Source organism: Bufo bufo, chromosome 3 (genome assembly GCF_905171765.1).
Source record: "Bufo bufo chromosome 3, aBufBuf1.1, whole genome shotgun sequence".
Classification (NCBI taxonomy): Eukaryota; Metazoa; Chordata; class Amphibia; order Anura; family Bufonidae; genus Bufo; species Bufo bufo.
Window position 1 is genome coordinate 269233019 of NC_053391.1, and position 18360 is coordinate 269251378.

An 18360-nucleotide genomic window follows, 5' to 3' on the forward strand; every position below is an offset into this window, starting at 1 on the left:
TGTTAGTTTTGACCCCAAACATAGCTGTCTCCCAGGATTTCTTTAGGAGAGAGTCGGCTTTCCTTTCCATTGGGTCCTGTAGTTGTGAAGAGTCCTCAAATGGGAGGGAAGTCTTCTTAACTACTTTCGCCACTTGGATGTCAATTTTGGGGGTCTCGTTAAATAATTTGACGTCCGCTGGATCAAACAACAACCGGTTTCTAAATTCCCGAGATACCCCTAGTCTCCTCTCGGGGTCAGTCCACTCGTCTAAGATCATGTCCTTTAAATTTTCATTCATTGGGAAAACTTTTAACTTTTTTGCTCTGAGTCCCCCGAACATCTCGTCTAAGACGGACCTTGGTTTTTTCACCTCCTCAATCCCCATGGTTGCTCTGACAGCTCCCAATAGCTCCTCCATATCCTCGGAAGAAAATAAATATTTTTTATTATCTTCCATTATCTCCCCCTCTGATAGAACGTCAAAGTCCACATTCTGTCCAGAGGTGGAGGCCCCCTCGTCCATAATCTCCGAAACAGAGGAGGATGGGGCGGATAATCTAGGTTTTTTTGCAGCAGGAGGTGTAGACGGGGCTGATCTGAGGGAGGCCAAAGAGGACTTAATTTCGTTCTGAATAAGCGTTTTGACCTCAGACAAAATTGACGGCTGCTCCTCTTTTAAGAGGTTTTTTTATGCAGCTCTGGCAGAGCTTCTTTTTATAATTCTCGGGAAGCTTCTTATTACAAGTTGCACATCTTTGAACTTTAGACCTTGTTCTGGGCTCTTTAACTCCCTATAAAAGAGAGGAGCAGCCAGGTATCAATAGACAAACAGCAAGTAAGTCAAAAAAGGATACATCATTTTGTCTTTCCCCACAGGGGAACTCACTGTTGGAGTAGCCGAGGGAGTTTCAGAGTCCATCTGGGCTGTAGAGGCGTCCGGGGCTTCAGGAGCAGACATTAGTGCTGTATGCGCCAGGAGGAAGATCGGTGCCACTGCCTGTTTGAATCTGCCGCCACAAGTAGTCAGTCCGGCGTCTGACGTCACCGCCGTCCGGCCGATCTAAGCTCCACCCCTTCCGGTCTAATCTCCGCCCCTTTCACCTCCAGCCGCCGGGAGCAGAGAGTAATGCTGAGGCTTCCTGTCGGCGTTCAGCATGCTGCTTCCCTGCGGTCAGCTTCCTCAACATAGGGAAGGGGGACCGCACTGTGGGGAGGGATACAGGCCCCTGGTACAGAAGCGAGATCGGCTCCATATGAATCCCCTGCCCAGCTTTGGACCAGACCGCAGGAGGGCAGGGAACGAGGACGGAATCCTCAGGTATTTTATAAAATAATAAACTTTTTCTTCACCTCCACCAGGAGGGCTCTCTGTGTGGTTGACCCCGTAGGGACAGGAAACACTGAGGGTGAGTGTGGGTGGTGGCCTTTTAAACTCTGTGTGTTCCTGCCCCTACAGATGTCAAGGGTCAATCTCATAGTAGAGCCGTCATGGTGGACGAAATGGAAAGTGTGCTTTTACGGTCACTACAAATAACTTGACCAGCTAAAACAGTGCAGATTTGGTTGAATAGAGATGTGAGACCTGTTTTTTTTTGCGCTGTGTGACAGGTATAGGTTTAATCACAGAATCACACTTCTATCAGCACGCTAGCATGTGTCTTAGGTTTTTCTGAATGACACTATCAATACCTTCAATGTAAGATTTTCTTTTTGGGATAGATTTCAAGTAGGCCTCAAATACCAGAAACTTGTTATTTTGAGAATGGCAAATTTGGGAATGCTTTTTCAACCCAGAACAAAAAGTCTGCTTTTACGGTCACTACAAATAACTTGACCAGCTAAAACAGTGCAGATTTGGTTGAATAGAGATGTGAGACCTGTTTTTTTTTGCGCTGTGTGACAGGTATAGGTTTAATCACAGAATCACACTTCTATCAGCACGCTAGCGTGTGTCTTAGGTTTTTCTGAATGACACTATCAATACCTTCAATGTAAGATTTTCTTTTTGGGATAGATTTCAAGTAGGCCTCAAATACCAGAAACTAGTTATTTTGAGAATGGCAAATTTGGGAATGCTTTTTCAACCCAGAACAAAAAGTCTGCTTTTACGGTCACTACAAATAACTTGACCAGCTAAAACAGTGCAGATTTGGTTGAATAGAGATGTGAGACCTGTTTTTTTTTGCGCTGTGTGACAGGTATAGGTTTAATCACAGAATCACACTTCTATCAGCACGCTAGCGTGTGTCTTAGGTTTTTCTGAATGACACTATCAATACCTTCAATGTAAGATTTTCTTTTTGGGATAGATTTCAAGTAGGCCTCAAATACCAGAAACTAGTTATTTTGAGAATGGCAAATTTGGGAATGCTTTTTCAACCCAGAACAAAAAGTCTGCTTTTACGGTCACTACAAATAACTTGACCAGCTAAAACAGTGCAGATTTGGTTGAATAGAGATGTGAGACCTGTTTTTTTTTGCGCTGTGTGACAGGTATAGGTTTAATCACAGAATCACACTTCTATCAGCACGCTAGCGTGTGTCTTAGGTTTTTCTGAATGACACTATCAATACCTTCAATGTAAGATTTTCTTTTTGGGATAGATTTCAAGTAGGCCTCAAATACCAGAAACTAGTTATTTTGAGAATGGCAAATTTGGGAATGCTTTTTCAACCCAGAAAAAAAAAGTGTGCTTTTACGGTCAATACAAATAACTTGACCAGCTAAAACAGTACAGATTTGGTTGAATAGAAATGTCAAGTCTATTTTTTAGGCGCTGATGTATTTTTTGCCCCTGATGTAATATATGGCCAAAAAATAACCACACTGTTGATGGTTAAATGCACTTGGGTGACACAGGCTCAGCCTGCACCAGATGTAGTATATGGCCAAAAAATAATCAGACTGTTGATGGTTAAATGCACTTGGGTGACACAGGCTCAGCCTGCACCAGATGTAGTATATGGCCAAAAAATAATCAGACTGTTGATGGTTAAATGCACTTGGGTGACACAGGCTCAGCCTGCAGCTGATGTAGGATATAGCACAAAATAACCACACTATCGATGGTTAAATACACTTGGGTGACACAGGCTCAGCCTGCAGCTGATGTAGTATATGGCCAAAAAATAATCAGACTGTTGATGGTTAAATGCACTTGGGTGACACAGGCTCAGCCTGCAGCTGATGTAGTATATGGCCAAAAAATAACCAGACTGTTGATGGTTAAATGCACTTCGGTGACACAGGCTCAGCCTGCAGCTGATGTAGGATATAGCACAAAATAACCACACTATCGATGGTTAAATACACTTGGTGATAGCTCGTGCTGGCGCACCACAAGTCACAAAATGGCCGCCGATCACCCCAGAAAAAAAGTGATCTAAAAACGCTCTGGGCAGCCTCAAAAAAGTGAGCAAGTCAATAATAGCACTTCAATGATCCACAGCTGCAGATCGATCACAGAATGAAGTCTTTTGGAGGAGTTAATCTGCCTAATCTCGCCCTAACGTCGCAGCTGCAACCTCTCCCTATACTGATCATAGCAGAAAGACATGCGGTGCTACGTGACTCCAGCTTAAATAGAGGCTGGGTCACATGGTGCACTGGCCAATCACAGCCATGCCAATAGTAGGCATGGCTGTGATGGCCTCTTGGGCCAAGTAGTATGACGCTTGTTGATTGGCTGCTTTGCAGCCTTTCAAAAAGCGCCAAGAAAGCGCCGAACACCGAACCCGAACCCGGACTTTTACGAAAATGTTCGGGTTCGGGTCCGTGTCACGGACACCCCAAAATTCGGTACGAACCCGAACTATACAGTTCGGGTTCGCTCATCCCTACCCGCCAGGGGTGCCCCCTCTCCCCACTGATCTTTGTTCTTACTTTGGAACCGCTTCTGAGGGCAATTCGACAGAACCCGAATATATCTCTCAGTAGAGGGCAAAGAATTTAAGATAGCAGCTTATGCGGATGATCTGATGTTCACGCTTACTAACCCCAAGATTTATTTTCCGAACTTGATGGCGGAATTTCACACATTTCACAGCCTCTCTAATCTGAAGATTAACTTTCAGAAATCAGAGGCCTTGAATATATCACTACCGGATACTCTTGTGTCCGACCTGGTCGCTTCCTTCCCATTCAAGTGGGCTACAGGAGCAGTGAAATATCTGGGCACATTTATCCCCTCGGATCTGAAGGAGATGTACCCCAGGAATTTTATCCCTCTCCGGGACCAGATCAGGGATGATCTTAAAAGGTGGTCGAAGGGACTACACACGTGGTTTGGAAGATGTGCTATTTTTAAAATAAACATCCTCCCACGGGTGTTATACCTCTTTCAGACCCTCCCCATTAAACTCCCCTCTAGTTTCTTCAACCGGATCCATGGGGACTTATTCAGATTTATCTGGGCCAGGGGTAGCCCGAGACTCGCTAGATCTCTCTTACACATTTTGAGGGACAAAGGAGGGCTAGGTGTACCTGACTTACGTAAATATTACTCAGCCTCCTTGCTTCAAAGGATAGTGGACTGTTGTCGACACACACTGCTCAAACAGTGGATCTCGATCGAACAACTCGAGTTATCCTCTGGCCTCCTTGCCCTGGGTAGATATGAAACTCCCTTCAGCTCTTTCTAACCAACCCACAATCGGTCCCACCATTACACAATTTCATAAGGTCAAAGAAAATCCTTTGATCTCCCCCTCACCATTGTTCCCCATTCTAGGAAATCACAGTTTTCCAGCGAGTTGTCGAGGAGGACCGTTTTTGCAACGGCAGGTAAATGGTAGGTCCCGTGCTCCCTTTTTTAGAACCTCGGGCAGATGGTTTACTTATGACGATATATTAAAGGTGACAGATCCCTGCCCCTTGGGATTCTGAAGATCCAGACAACTGACACATTTTCTATCCTCTATTCCGGCCTCCGCAGGGTTTGACAGGTCTCTTACCTCTTTTGATAAAGCTTGTGTTGGGTCGGGCGCATATAGACATTCCCTATCTGAATGTTACCAGTCCTTGGTGGCTCCTCGACAGGACTACCTGCCCCCATATGTGACGAAGTGGTCTCAAGACCTGGGAGTTGACGCCCCCCCTGATCATTGGTCAAAACTATTCTGTCTGCTCTACAGGTCATCCATGGGAAGTAGGTTCCAGGAGGCGGGATATACGATAATGTCCAGATGGTACTATGTTCCGGTCAGATTACAGAAAATGTTCCCATCTGCGTCCCCTGTTTGCTGGCGTTGTGACTCAGCCATGGGTTCAATGCTACACATTTTTTGGGATTGCCCAAAAATCTGTCCTTTTTGGCAGTCGATCCATAAAACATTGTCCTCAATTTTCCGGTTTACGGTACCAAATACACCTGGTTTCTTTTTATTATTACTATCGGATCTCTCAATGAGTGTGCTTCGTAAGTCTTGTCTGTGCTCCTTGGTGATAGCGGCTAGGTCATGCATCCCTGCGAGGTGGAAGCTCTCCTTGCCTCCAATTGGCTGCTGTATCCAAAAGGTAGAGGAGATCCGGAGAATGGAGGAACTTACTTCGCAGCTACGAGTTAAGCATAACGCTTTCCTTGATGCTTGGGCCCCCTGGTTTTCCTTCCAGGATTCCCAGGAGTTTCGGAACCTACTGTCGCGAGAAGCTGAACTTATCAACCTTGTACTCTTTTGTGCTCCCCCCTTCCTCCTGTGTTCATTGTCCGTCAAAGTTTTGTTCTCCTTATCTCCCTATATGTTTGTTGGATGCACCTTTCAATATGTTTACAAGTGTGTCATTACATTCTTCCTGGGCATTTTTGTTTATGAGGCCAGGAGTACGTTTTCATCAATATCTCCCGGTAGGGTTCCTGGTTAGACAAATCAGATCCTTTTTCAACGTGGTTCTTCACCCCACACTACAGTTGCCAGCAGGCTTTATTAAGATGACTGTAACATGATGACCTCTCATTGTAGTGCATCATCTTTGAAGTACTCAATGTATTCTGTCTACTTTGCTGATGCACGGTTTGTTATCCGTATATACTTAAATAAAGAATTTATAAAAACTTTATCCGGCATTATGTTTCTGATATTACTAAATTAGACTCTACTAACAAGAAAATATCCCTGCAATCCCCTCCCCCCTTTTTTTTTGCAGTTGCACAACAGTAATTAATCCATTATGTGAGGACTGGTCATTGAACATATTTTTCACTCTGTTATTTCTTATTCACACAGTCAGTGATTTCCATCAATGATTGTGAGCCTAAACCATGTGCAGCTCTAAACACAGAACAGGTGCAGATATTTCTCTTAGGCCTATTGCACACGACCGTATGGCTTTTTCAGTGTTTTGCGGTCCGTGTTCCATTTTTTGTTTCCGTTGTGTTTCCGTTTCTATTCCGTTTTTCCGTATGGCATATACAGTATACAGTTATTACATAGATAAAATTGGGCTGGGCATAACATTTTCAATAGATGGTTCAGCAAAAAATGGAACGGAAACAGAAGACATACGGATGCATTTCCGTATGTGTTCCGTTTTTTTTGCGGACCCATTGACTTGAATGGAGTCACGGACCGTGATTTGCGGGCAATAATAGGACATGTTCTATGTTAAAACGGAACGGAAAAACGGAAATACGGAAACGGAATGCATACGGAGTACATTCCGTTTTTTTTGCCCGTTTACTGGCCGTTTTTTGCGTTCCGTATACGGTCTGTATACGGAACCATTCATTTCAATGGTTCCGTATACGGAACGCAAAAAACGGCCAGTAAATGGGGAAAAAAAACGGCCGTGTGCAGGAGGCCTTATGCCTTATGTCTGTTTAGGCTCCAATCCTGTTTTTGGCTCCTAATCACTGATGGAAATCACTGACCAAACACTGACGTGTGAATGAGGCATTAGATGAGGTGATTATAAATAGAAAAGATTTAACTGGGAACAGGGGCGGATTAAGTGCATGATCGGCCCGGGGCTGTCTACCCAACTTGCCCCCCCCCCCCCCCATTTTTTTTATTTTTTATGAAGAGGCTGCGGTGCTTCATGGGCACCACAGTCTCTTCTTAGGCCATATGACCTCTTCAGACAAAAAAAATAAATACCCCAAATTGGGTCCTAAACTGAAAAATTTGGTCACCAAATTTAAAATACATATAATTGTAATAAAAAAGACATGGAGGAGAATACAGCACCACATACCTCTTACATCCAGTGACATCTCCTGTCATGTAGACCTTCTCTTTCTTCTTCTCCTCCCTTTGACCCAGACCACCATGGCAAATTCTTTCAGCCGCATCTCGTCTCTACAGTTTGTAACACAGACACGTTAGATTTCTCAATTTTTCCATCAACCTCCTCATCCTGGTGTCCCCACAGTGTCATCCTGCCACCCCCAATACTGTGCCCGTTGTGCTTCCCAATGCCCTAGGAACTATACTGCTGAAAAAATAGTGACCTAATAGACATAATTGGGGTAATTTATCAAACTGGTGTAAAGTAGAACTGGATTTCCAAAAGAGCTGTCAAATATGAAAGGTGGAATCTGATTGGCTGCTATGGGCAACTAAGCCAGTTCTGCGTTACACCAGTTTGATAAATTACCCCAAATGTCCCTATAGTGTCCACAGCAGCTATAATGTCCCCTAGAATGCCCCCAGTAATAATAACACTCTATATTGTGCTCCAGGCAATAATCCCTGTATAGTGTCCCCAAAAATAATAGAATTGCCCCTACAGTGCCTCCCCAATAGCAACACCCCCATATAGTAATTTCCACCACACTGCCCCCACATAGTAATCCCCCCATAGTAATTTGCCCCCACACAGTAACACAGTAATTTCCCCCAAACTGCCCCCATATAGTAGTTTGCCCCCCACACAGTAATTTGCCCTACACTGCCCCCACATAGTAATTTCCACCACACTGCCCCCACATAGTAATTTGCCCCCATATAGTAATTTCCCCACACTGTTCCCATATAGCAATTTCCCCACACTGCCCCCAAACAATAGTTTTCCCCACATAGTAATTTGCCCCCACATAGCAATTTGCCCACACTGTCCCCACACTGTCGCCACATAGAAATTACCCCACATTGTCCCCACATGACAATTTCCACCACACTGCCCCCACACAAGTTTCCCCCACATAGTAATTTGCCCCCACACTGCCCCATATAGTAATTTGTCCCCACACTGCCCCACATAGTAATTTGTCCCCACACTGCCCCATATAGTAATTTGTCCCCACATAGCAATTTCCCCACACACAATAGTTTCCCCTAGACTGCCCCCATATAGAAATTTGCCCCCACATAGTAGTCCCTCCCATAATAATTTGCCCCCACACTGCCCCCACATAGCAATTTTTCCCCACACTGCAATTTGCCCCCACACTGTCCCCACATAGCAATTTGCCCCCACATAGCAATTTGCCCCCACACTGCCCCCACATAGCAATTTGCCCCCACATAGTAGTCCCTCTCATAATAATTTGCCCCCACGCTGCCCCCACATAGCAATTTGCCCCCACACTGTTCCCAAATAGCAATTTCCCCACACTGCCCCCACACAATAGTTTTCCCCACATAGTAATTTGCCCCCACATAGCAATTTCCCCACAGTGTCCCCACATAGCAATTTCCCCACACTGTCCCCACATAGCAATTTCCCCACACTGTCCCCACATAGAAATGACCCCACACTGTCCCCACATGGCAATTTCCCCCACACTGCCCCCACACAATAGTTTCCCCCACATAGTAATTTGTCCCCACACTGCCCCACATAGTAATTTGTCCCCACACTGCCCCATATAGTAATTTGTCCCCACATAGCAATTTCCCCACACACAATAGTTTCCCCCACACTGCCCCCATTTACAAATTTGCCCCCACATAGTAGTCCCTCCCATAATAATTTGGCCCCATACAGCCCCCATGTACTCGATTTAACTTCCCTAATATGTCCTCCTGTGTGCCCCCCCCCCCCCCAAAGTAGGCACATGAAATAAAAAAATAAAAAATGAACAAAAAAATGAAAAGATAAATACTCACCTATGTCCAGGGCCAGGCGCTTGCTCGCAGAGGAAGGCGGGATGAGTCAGGCGCGTCACAGTGCTGCGTCCCGTCACAGGCGCGCGATGATGTCATCACGCACGCCTGCGCCGGGATTTCTCTACCACATAGGCCTCAGGCCTACAAGGCCTGAAGCCTATGGTGGTGATCGCGAACGGGACAGGGAGCTATGCGCTCCCGTGCCCCGCCGCAGTATGTGGGCGTTCGGGTCAACGTTGGGCCCCCCAGCGGTGCTGGGCCCGGGGCTGCCGACCCGAACGTCCCTATTGTAATCCGCCACTGACTGGGAAACATACTGGATGTGCAATGTGCCGCCCCCCAGGGCCGATCGAGTCCCAGGTCTATAGGAATACCGAGTGGTGTGGTGCAGCCATTAATAGTCTCTATGTGTGTCACGGTGCTCCTCCCTGTATACCAGGGTTAGGCTCTGAAGCAATAAAGTGGATGAGTAATGGTGGAGAATAAGTCGAGTCCAGACCTTGATAAAGTTCAACAGCTTTACTTGCATAAACTTAAATCCAGACAATATTCAGGCTTTCTAAGATTCAAGCTTTTTTGGCAGGCAAACTTGTTAACTCTGCTTTCTCTTTCTGCTGTGCTAAACTTGGCTTGGGTCTGGTTACTGGACTTTCGGTCGGTTCTGGTATCCCTGGATTGGGCTGCCTTTGGCTGTTGACCCCCTCCTGACACTTAGTAAGTAAATTAGCAAAGAGTCATGGTGCTCTATGAGCTGCTTCCCTTTTGAGATGCCCTTCTCAGCTCTGCCTGTGTGTAATGCCCCCACAGGGGCTGTTTTCCGCTGTAACTGGGGATCTTGTGGATGCCCCAGTTACAGTGGAAACATTGAAAAAAAAGTCAGTGTCCTCCAGAGGTCTTTTAATGACCTCCTAGGGGACATAATATGTGCCAAAAATAAATTTAAATATAAGTTTAAAAAAATAAGTAAAAAATGCAGTCACTAACGGAAACCATCCCCATAGTCGCCCTGTTCACTCAAACCCAGGGCTGTTTCTTGGACTGGGCGGGCCGGTTGTCCACCCGGGGCACTGTCAGACGGGGGGTGCCGGCAGGGCACAGCAGGAGATGAGCGCTGTGCTTCCATTGTGGAAGCGCTCACTCATCTCCATAGTCAGGACGGCGATACAAATGTGTGTGCTGCGGCAGGGGAGGGAGAGGTGTGTCCCCTCCCTGTTCCTCTGATAGATCAGACGCCGCCGGTGCAGGCGGTGCGATGACGTCATCGCGCCGCCTGAGCCAGCGAGGGACACGGGCCGGAAGAGGCCTGCATCACATCGGTGGAGGAGGTAAGTATAAGTTTGTTTTTTATATATAAATACTGGCACATAAGGGGGGCTGCTGGCACATAAGGGGGGCTGCTGGCACATAAGGGGGGCTGCTGGCACAGACATAAGGGGGACTACTGGCACATAAGGGGGGCTACTGGCACATAAGGGGAGCTACTGGCACATTAGGAGGCAACTGGCACATAATAGGAGGCTACTGGCACATAAGGGGGACTACTGGCACATAAGGGGGACTACTGGCACATAAGGGGGGCTACTGGCACATAAGGGGGGCTACTGACACATAAGGGGGGCTACTGGCACATAAGGGGCGTTACTGGCACATGATATGAGGCTACTGGCACATAAGGGGGGGCTACTGGCACATAAGGGGGCTACTGGCACATAAGGAGGGCTACTGGCACATAAGGGGGGGCTACTGGCACATAAGGGGGGCTACTGGCACATAAGGGGGGCTACTGGCACATAAGGGGGGCTACTGGCACTTGAAGGGGGGGCTACTGGCACATAAGGGGGGCTACTGGCACATAAGGGGGGGCTACTGGCACATAAGGGGGGCTACTGGCACATAAGGGGGGCTACTGGCACATAAGGGGGCTACTGGCACTTGATGGGGGGGCGACTGGCACATAAGGGGGCTACTGGCACATGATAGGGGGGGCACTCTGGCTACTGGCACATGATGGTGGGGGGGCTCTTATTACTGGCACATGATTGGGGGAATCTATGGGGGCACATCTTACTGGCACATGATTAGGGGGCATCTATGGGGGCACATGATTGGGGGGCATCTATTAGGGCACTTATTATTGGCACATTATTGGGTGGCACTATAGGGGCATCTAAGGCTAAAAAGAAGGGGCATTTTATACTGGGACACATTATGGTGGGTACTATGGGGAAGGGGGAGAGGAGCACTATGGGGTCATCTACGGGGGCACTGAGAAGGGGTATTTTATATTGGCACATTATGGGAACATTAGCTCAACTGGGGGCATTACAAGGGGGTATGTTTTGCACATTAAAGGAGAATTATTACTACTGGGGGGGCATTATGGTGGGCTTTATTACTCCCCCATGGTACGAGCTCCCTAGTAGCAGCACCAGCCTCTCCCTGCTCTGCTATCCCACTGCCCTTTCTCCAAATCCTTATTATGAAATCTTTCTCATTAGGATAAAGCACATCATCTCTGCAGAGCCCCCCAGCCAAGTGCTGAAGTGGTGTCCGAGATTCCCAAGGGCCAAGCCAAGTAATTGCAAGTTTTCATGTGGAGTATGTTTATGTTATACACATATAGCCTACACTGTGCCACACAATATACAGTATACCTCTACACTGTGTAGGGGTTATACTGTTTATTGTACAGCATGGCACAGAGGTTATATTGTCCGGCATGGTGTAACCTCCATACATTTTATGTACAGTATATAGTAATCCGCCTTGCCATCTATGCTTTGAATCTGGTTTTATATGTTACTTGGTTTTTGTACATTTACTTGCGTGTGCTAGTTGAGATCTGCTGTGATTGGGTTTTAGTTATTAAATGCTAACATGACAGTTTTTTGGTTTTGCACATTATTGATGATTGTATTTCATGACTACTCTTCTAAGGGTATTGCCTTTCTTTATACTGCAGTTCTCCTGTACCCCTCTGCCTGCGACTTTTAGCAGTTTAACCCCTTAAGGACCGGGCTCATTTTCACCTTAAGGACCAGGCCATTTTTTGGAAATCTGACCAGTGTCACTTTAAGTGCTAATAACTTTAAAATGCTTTGACTTATCCAGGCCATTCTGAGATTGTTTTTTCGTCACATATTGTACTTCATGACACTGGTAAAATGAAGTCAAAAAAATTTTTTTTTTTGCACAAAAAAATACCTAATTTACCAAAAATTTGGAAAAATTTGCAAATTTCAAAGTTTCAGTTTCTCTACTTCTGTAATACATAGTAATACCCCAAAAAATTGTGATGACTTTACATTCCCCATATGTCTACTTCATGCTTGAATTGTTTTGGGAATGATATTTTATTTTTTGGGGATGTTATAAGGCTTAGAAGTTTAGAAGCAAATCTTGAAATTTTTCCGAAATTTACAAAAACTCAATTTTTAGGGACCAGTTCAGGTTTGAAGTCACTTTGCGAGGCTTACATAATAGAAACCACCCAAAAATGACCCCATCTAAGAAACTACACCCCTCAAGGTATTCAAAACTGATTTTGCATACATTGTTAACCCTTTAGGTGTTGCACAAGAGTTATTGGCAAATGGGGAGGAAATTTGAGAATTTGATTTTTTTGTCTAATTTTTCATTTTAACCCATTTTTTCCACTAACAAAGCAAGGGTTAACAGCCAAACAAGACTGTATCTTTATTGCCCTGACTCTGCTGTTTACAGAAACACCCAATATGTGGCCGTAAACTACTGTACGGCCTCACAGCGGGGCGTAGAGTGAAAGGTGCGCCGTATGGTTTTTGGAGGGCTGATTTTTATGGACTGGTTTATTTACACCATGTCCCATTTGAAGCCCCCTGATGCACCCCTAGAGGAGAAACTCCCTAAAAGTGACCCCATCTAAGAAACTACACCCCTCAAGGTATTCAAAACTGATTTTACATACGTCGTTAACACTTTAGGTGTTGCACAAGAGTTATTGGCAAATGGAGATGAAATTTGAGAATTTCATTTTTTTGCCTAATTTTCAATTTTAACCCATTTTTTTCACTAACAAAGCAAGGATTAACAGCCAAACAAAACTGTATCTTTATTGCCCTGACTCTGCTGTTCACAGAAACACCCCATATGTGGCTGTAAACTACTGTACGGCCACACAGCGGGGCGTAGAGTGAAAGGTGCGCCGACTGTTTTTTTGACACCATGTCCCATTTGAAGCCCCCCTGATGCACCCCTAGAGTAGAAACTCCATAAAAGTGACCCCATCTAAGAAACTACACCCCTCAAGGTATTCAAAACTGATTTTACAAACTTTGTTAACCCTTTAGGTGTTGCACAAGATTTAATGGAAAATAGAGACACAATTTCAAAATTTCACATTTTTGGCAGATTTTCCATTTTAATATTTTTTTTCCAGTTACAAATCAAGGGTTAACAGCCAAACAAAACTCATTATTTATGGCCCTGATTCTGTAGTTTACAGAAACACCCCATATGTGGTCATAAACCGCTGTACGGGCACGCGGCAGGGCGCAGAAGGAAAGGAATGCCATACGGTTTTTGGAAGGCCGGTTTTGCTGGACTGTTTTTTTGACACCATGTCCCATTTGAAGCCCCCCTGATGCACCCCTAGAGTAGAAACTCCAGAAAAGTGACCCCATTTTAGAAACTACGGGATAGGGTGGCAGTATTGTTGGTACTAGTTTAGGGTACATATGATTTTTGGTTGCTCTATATTACACTTTTTGTGCGGCAAGGTAACAAGAATTAGCTTTTTTGGCACCGTTTTTTTTTTTGTTATTTACAACATTCATCTGACAGGTTAGATCATGTGGTAATTTCATAGAGCAGGTTGTCACGGACGCGGCGATACCTAATATGTATTACATTTTTTAAATTTATGTAAGTTTTACCCAATGATTTCATTTTTAAAACAAAAAAAAGTTTTAGTGTCTCCATAGTCTAAGAGTCATAGTTTTTTCAGTTTTTGGGCGATTATCTTAAGTAGGGTCTCATTTTTTGCGGGAGGAGATGATGGTTTGATTGGCACTATTTTGGGGTGCATATGACTTTTTGATCGCTTGCTATTACACTTTTTGTGATGTAAGATGACAAAAAATTGCTTTTTTTACACAGTTTTTTTTTTTTTTTTTACGGTGGTCACCTGAGGGGTTAGGTCATGTGATATTTTTATAGAGTCGGTCGATACGGACGCGGCAATACCTAATATGTGTACTTTTTTTTTATTTATGTAAGTTTTACACAATGATTTCATTTTTGAAACAAAAAAAATTATGTTTTAGTGTCTCCATAGTCTAAGAGCCATAGTTTTTTCAGTTTTTGGGTGATTATCTTAAGTAGGGTCTCATTTTTTGCGGGATGAGATGACGGTTTGATTGCTACAATTTTGGCGTACATGCGACTTTTTTGATCACTTTTATTACCTTTTTTTGGGAAGTAAGGTGAGCAAAATTTCAATTTCATCATAGTTTTTTATTTTTTATTTTTATGGCGTTCACCGTTCGGGTAAAGTAACATAACCGTTTTATAGATCAGGTCGTTACGGACGCGGCGATACCAAACATGTGTAGGGAATGTTATTTTTTTAATTTTTAATCAGTGATAAATGTGTTTTTTGATTTTTACTTTTTTTTCACTTTTTTTCACTTTTTTTTTTACCCAGATCCACTTGGTTCTTGAAGATCCAGTGGGTCTGATGTCTGTATAATACAGTACAGTACAATATATATTGTTCTGTACTGTATTTTACTTACACTGAACAGATCTATGCTTTCAGCACAGATCTGTTCAGCACCATGGACAGCAGGACGCCTGAGAGGCGTCCTGTTGCCATGGGAACCTTCCCCGTCTGCTCAGAACTGCGCAGACGGGGAAGGGTAAGGATGGGATCTGGCGGGGGGCTGTCTGGGGGCTCTCTCCCTCTCCATCGGGGGGCTGCAAAGGCACAGCAGCCCCCCGATCGGAGAGGGAGGGAGCTCCCTCTTACTGTTAACTTTTTCCATACAGCGGTCCGTACGGACCGCTGTATGGAAAGGGTTAAACGGCTGACATCGCATCACCGATGTCAGCCGTTTATACCAGGGTGCCAGCAATGTGCTGGCACCCTGGTATACCCACTCTACACCAACGATTATTCAATGGGAGGCGGGCGGGGGATCGCGATCCCGCCTGCCGCACCGCCCGCCTCCCGCACCGCCCCCACCGCCCGCAACACCCCCCCTGCACCTCCCACCGGGCTAAAATCATTCAGAGGTGCAGGGGGGGTGATAAAAATATATTTTCGGCACACTAAAGTTTCTGATCGCCGCGGTCAGGGACCGCAGCGATCAGAAACAGCAGAAAGCGCAACAAACCGCAGGTCTGAATTGACCTGCGGTTTGTTGCGATCGCGGACATGGGGGGGTCACGGGACCCCCCCGCGCATTTAGCCGAGGTGCCTGCTCAATGATTTGAGCAGGCACCTTGTTCCGATCACAGCCGGCCGGGCGGCAGTGATCGGAACAACACATGACGTACCGGTACGTCATGTGTCCTTAAGGACTCGGGAAACATGCCGTACCCATACGTCATGTGTCCTTAAGGGGTTAAGCAGTAATTTATGATTTTCTTTTGCTCTCAATAAATCTTGTGTTAAGCATAAAGAAAAAAATAAATATATATGGTGAGACGGTTGCAAGTACTCTTCTGATATGATTTCATCGAGCAGTTTTGATGTGGGGGGAAGGGGGAGAAATTTTACCTAGAAACTGCACTGCTCAAACCTATATATGTTATATATCAAAACTGTCATCACAAAATAGCGAACCCATTGCAATAATTCATTTTTGTGTTAGTTTTAATATTTAAGTTTTAAATAAATAAAATGGTATAATTAAAAAAATTACTTTTTAATAAGAATTAGCGGTTTCCTCCTAATTAAACCTAAAAAAAGGAAAAAAATCTCTCTAAAAAAAAACATTCTAATAAAAAGTCCTAAGTGTCAAGTAAAAAAAAATAATAAATAGCAAAAATTATTTTAGTAGTCAAACAAATAAAAAAGTTAGGGTCACTAAACCACCACAAGCACAAAATCACAAAATGTTTTCTGGACATTAAGGCCTTTTTTTACACCTAGTCATGAAAGGATTAAAAGGTATCAAAGGGGTTGTCTCACTTCATCAAATGGCATTTATCATTTAGACACAGTTATAACAAGGCTCAGTGGCCGTGCTTGCACACTATTGGAAAACGTGCCAATCCAAAGAGGCCAGCACTTTTTCCTATGTGCAAGCATGGCCACCACTGCTGGATTGTGATGGTCTTAACCCCTGGATATGAGTAGTGTATAATGTGATGGAAAAATGAAGCAATATGCACAATCAGAATACATTAGTAAGTGCCCTGTATTAAATTTGTCTACATGATAAAATATTGTATATTGCTAGGGTTTACTGTATTCTGTATGTATGTATGCTGTTGCTGCTTTAAATATTGGCTTTTTATCTGGTTTTAGACAGTTATTCTCTGCTGGGCCTCATTATTATTGCTGGCACTAGGCCCATGAGTGAATCCCTAACAGCCAGTACTTCATTTTTGTCCTGTATATGATTACATTACATCTACCACTTCAATTTTCTATTTCAGAGAACAACTGCAGTGTGGCATACCCCCAAACTGTGTGTTAGAGGTATTAATCTTCCAGCTCAAACTATTAGTGTCTGTAAAACTCCAGATTTCTGGTTGAAGGTCGGAGTGATTGGTGGTATTTGTTCTGCACTTGTCCTTATAGCACTCACTGGTTACTTTTGGAAGAAAAATCGAAAGTAAGTTTTCTTCAAATGTTCATAACCAAATATACAACATATGTATTCCGATATAGTCATAATTTTTTATTTACTAAGTCAAAATAACTAGTAGTGGAAACTATTATGTATAATATCATGTTGAATGTGACATTCCTATGACATTTCATTTTTTCAATATTTACTAGCTTGGAGTACAAATATTCACGACTAATGATAAATGCGCCATCCAAGGAGGGTGAACTTCCAGCAGCTGACAGCTGTGCTATTATGGAAGGAGAGGATGCAGAAGACGAGTTATTATATAGCCCCGCTCATTCCATATTACGCAAATTCCTATCCCTTTCTGAAAAGGTACTTTTTGGGGTTTCTGTATTTCTGTCTGTATTGTTAATTAATATTAATATGTAATATAAATATTCATAACCAGTATTAAAGGGAATCTGTCAGCAGGTTTGTACATATGAAACTGGAAGACCTGTTACATGTGCACTTGACAGCTAAAGGCATCTGGTCCCAAATTATGGGGGAGATTTATCAAACTGGTGTAAAGTAGAACTGGCTTAGTTGCCCATGGCAACCAATCAGATTCCACCTTTCATTTTCCAAAGGAGCTGTGAAAAATGAAAGGTGGAATCTGATTGGTTGCTATGAGCAACTAAGCCGGTTCTACTTTACATCAGTTTGATAAATCTCCCCCTATGTTTTAATATGTGCAAATGAGCCTCTAGGAGCAACAGGGTGTTGCTGTTACTTCTATTACTTCTGTTACTTTGACAGGGCCAGGCAGTGTAAATGTGATGCCTGGCACTGTCAATCAAAGTGCAGAGGGTGCAACAGTTGCAGAGAGATCAGAGCCTCTAGGTGTAACGGCAACACCCCCGTTGCTACTAAGGGCTCATTTGGATATAGTAAAATTTAATTTTTCTGAGCAACACTCAGTTGCCAAATGCACATTAAAAGGTCAGCCAGTTTCTTAGGTACAAATCTCCCGACAGACGCCCTATAATATCTCCTGGCTGGTTTACCACTGTAAAAGAATGCAGGGCAGATATTAATATTTATAGATTACTATCAATATCTGCCCTTTCCTGCACTAGAGTCACTAGAAGTCAGGGCCGGCCTTTGGGGTGTGCGAGCTGTGCGGCCGCACAGGGCGCCATGGCAACAGGGGCGCCCGGCGGCCAGGCTGTGCCGACAGCGAGGAGGCTCCTTGTAGCGACTGCCACAAACACCACACACTGTAACGACATGCAGGAGGCGGCGGCCTTCTCTCACCTCCCGGCAGCACCCTTACTACTTTACGCCCTGCCTGTGTCACAACTTGCACGCTTCTCATTTATTGCTATATCTCTATATAAGATAGCTTCCCCAGCACACCCATCTCTGCTACATCTATACACATGACAGCTGCCCCTGCACACTCAGCTATGCTATATCTATATATCTCTAAGTATTACTATACAGTAGATAGATATATAGAGATATAGCAGAGCTGAGTGTGCTGGGGCAGCTGTCATGTGTATAGATG

The 18360-nt window shown here is 44.3% G+C and overlaps 1 protein-coding gene across 1 annotated transcript in view; it reads left to right on the forward strand.

Annotated features, from left to right (window-relative positions):
• ELAPOR1 (endosome-lysosome associated apoptosis and autophagy regulator 1) overlaps positions 1–17624 on the forward strand; it is an 810939-nt gene extending 793315 nt beyond the window's left edge. The window contains exons 20-22 of the mRNA XM_040422210.1: positions 16672–16850; positions 17018–17183; positions 17610–17624. Of these exons, the coding sequence (XP_040278144.1) occupies positions 16672–16850; positions 17018–17183; positions 17610–17624 (360 nt within the window). The remainder of the gene's footprint in view (positions 1–16671; positions 16851–17017; positions 17184–17609) is intronic.
• Positions 17625–18360: the final 736 nt, after the last annotated feature.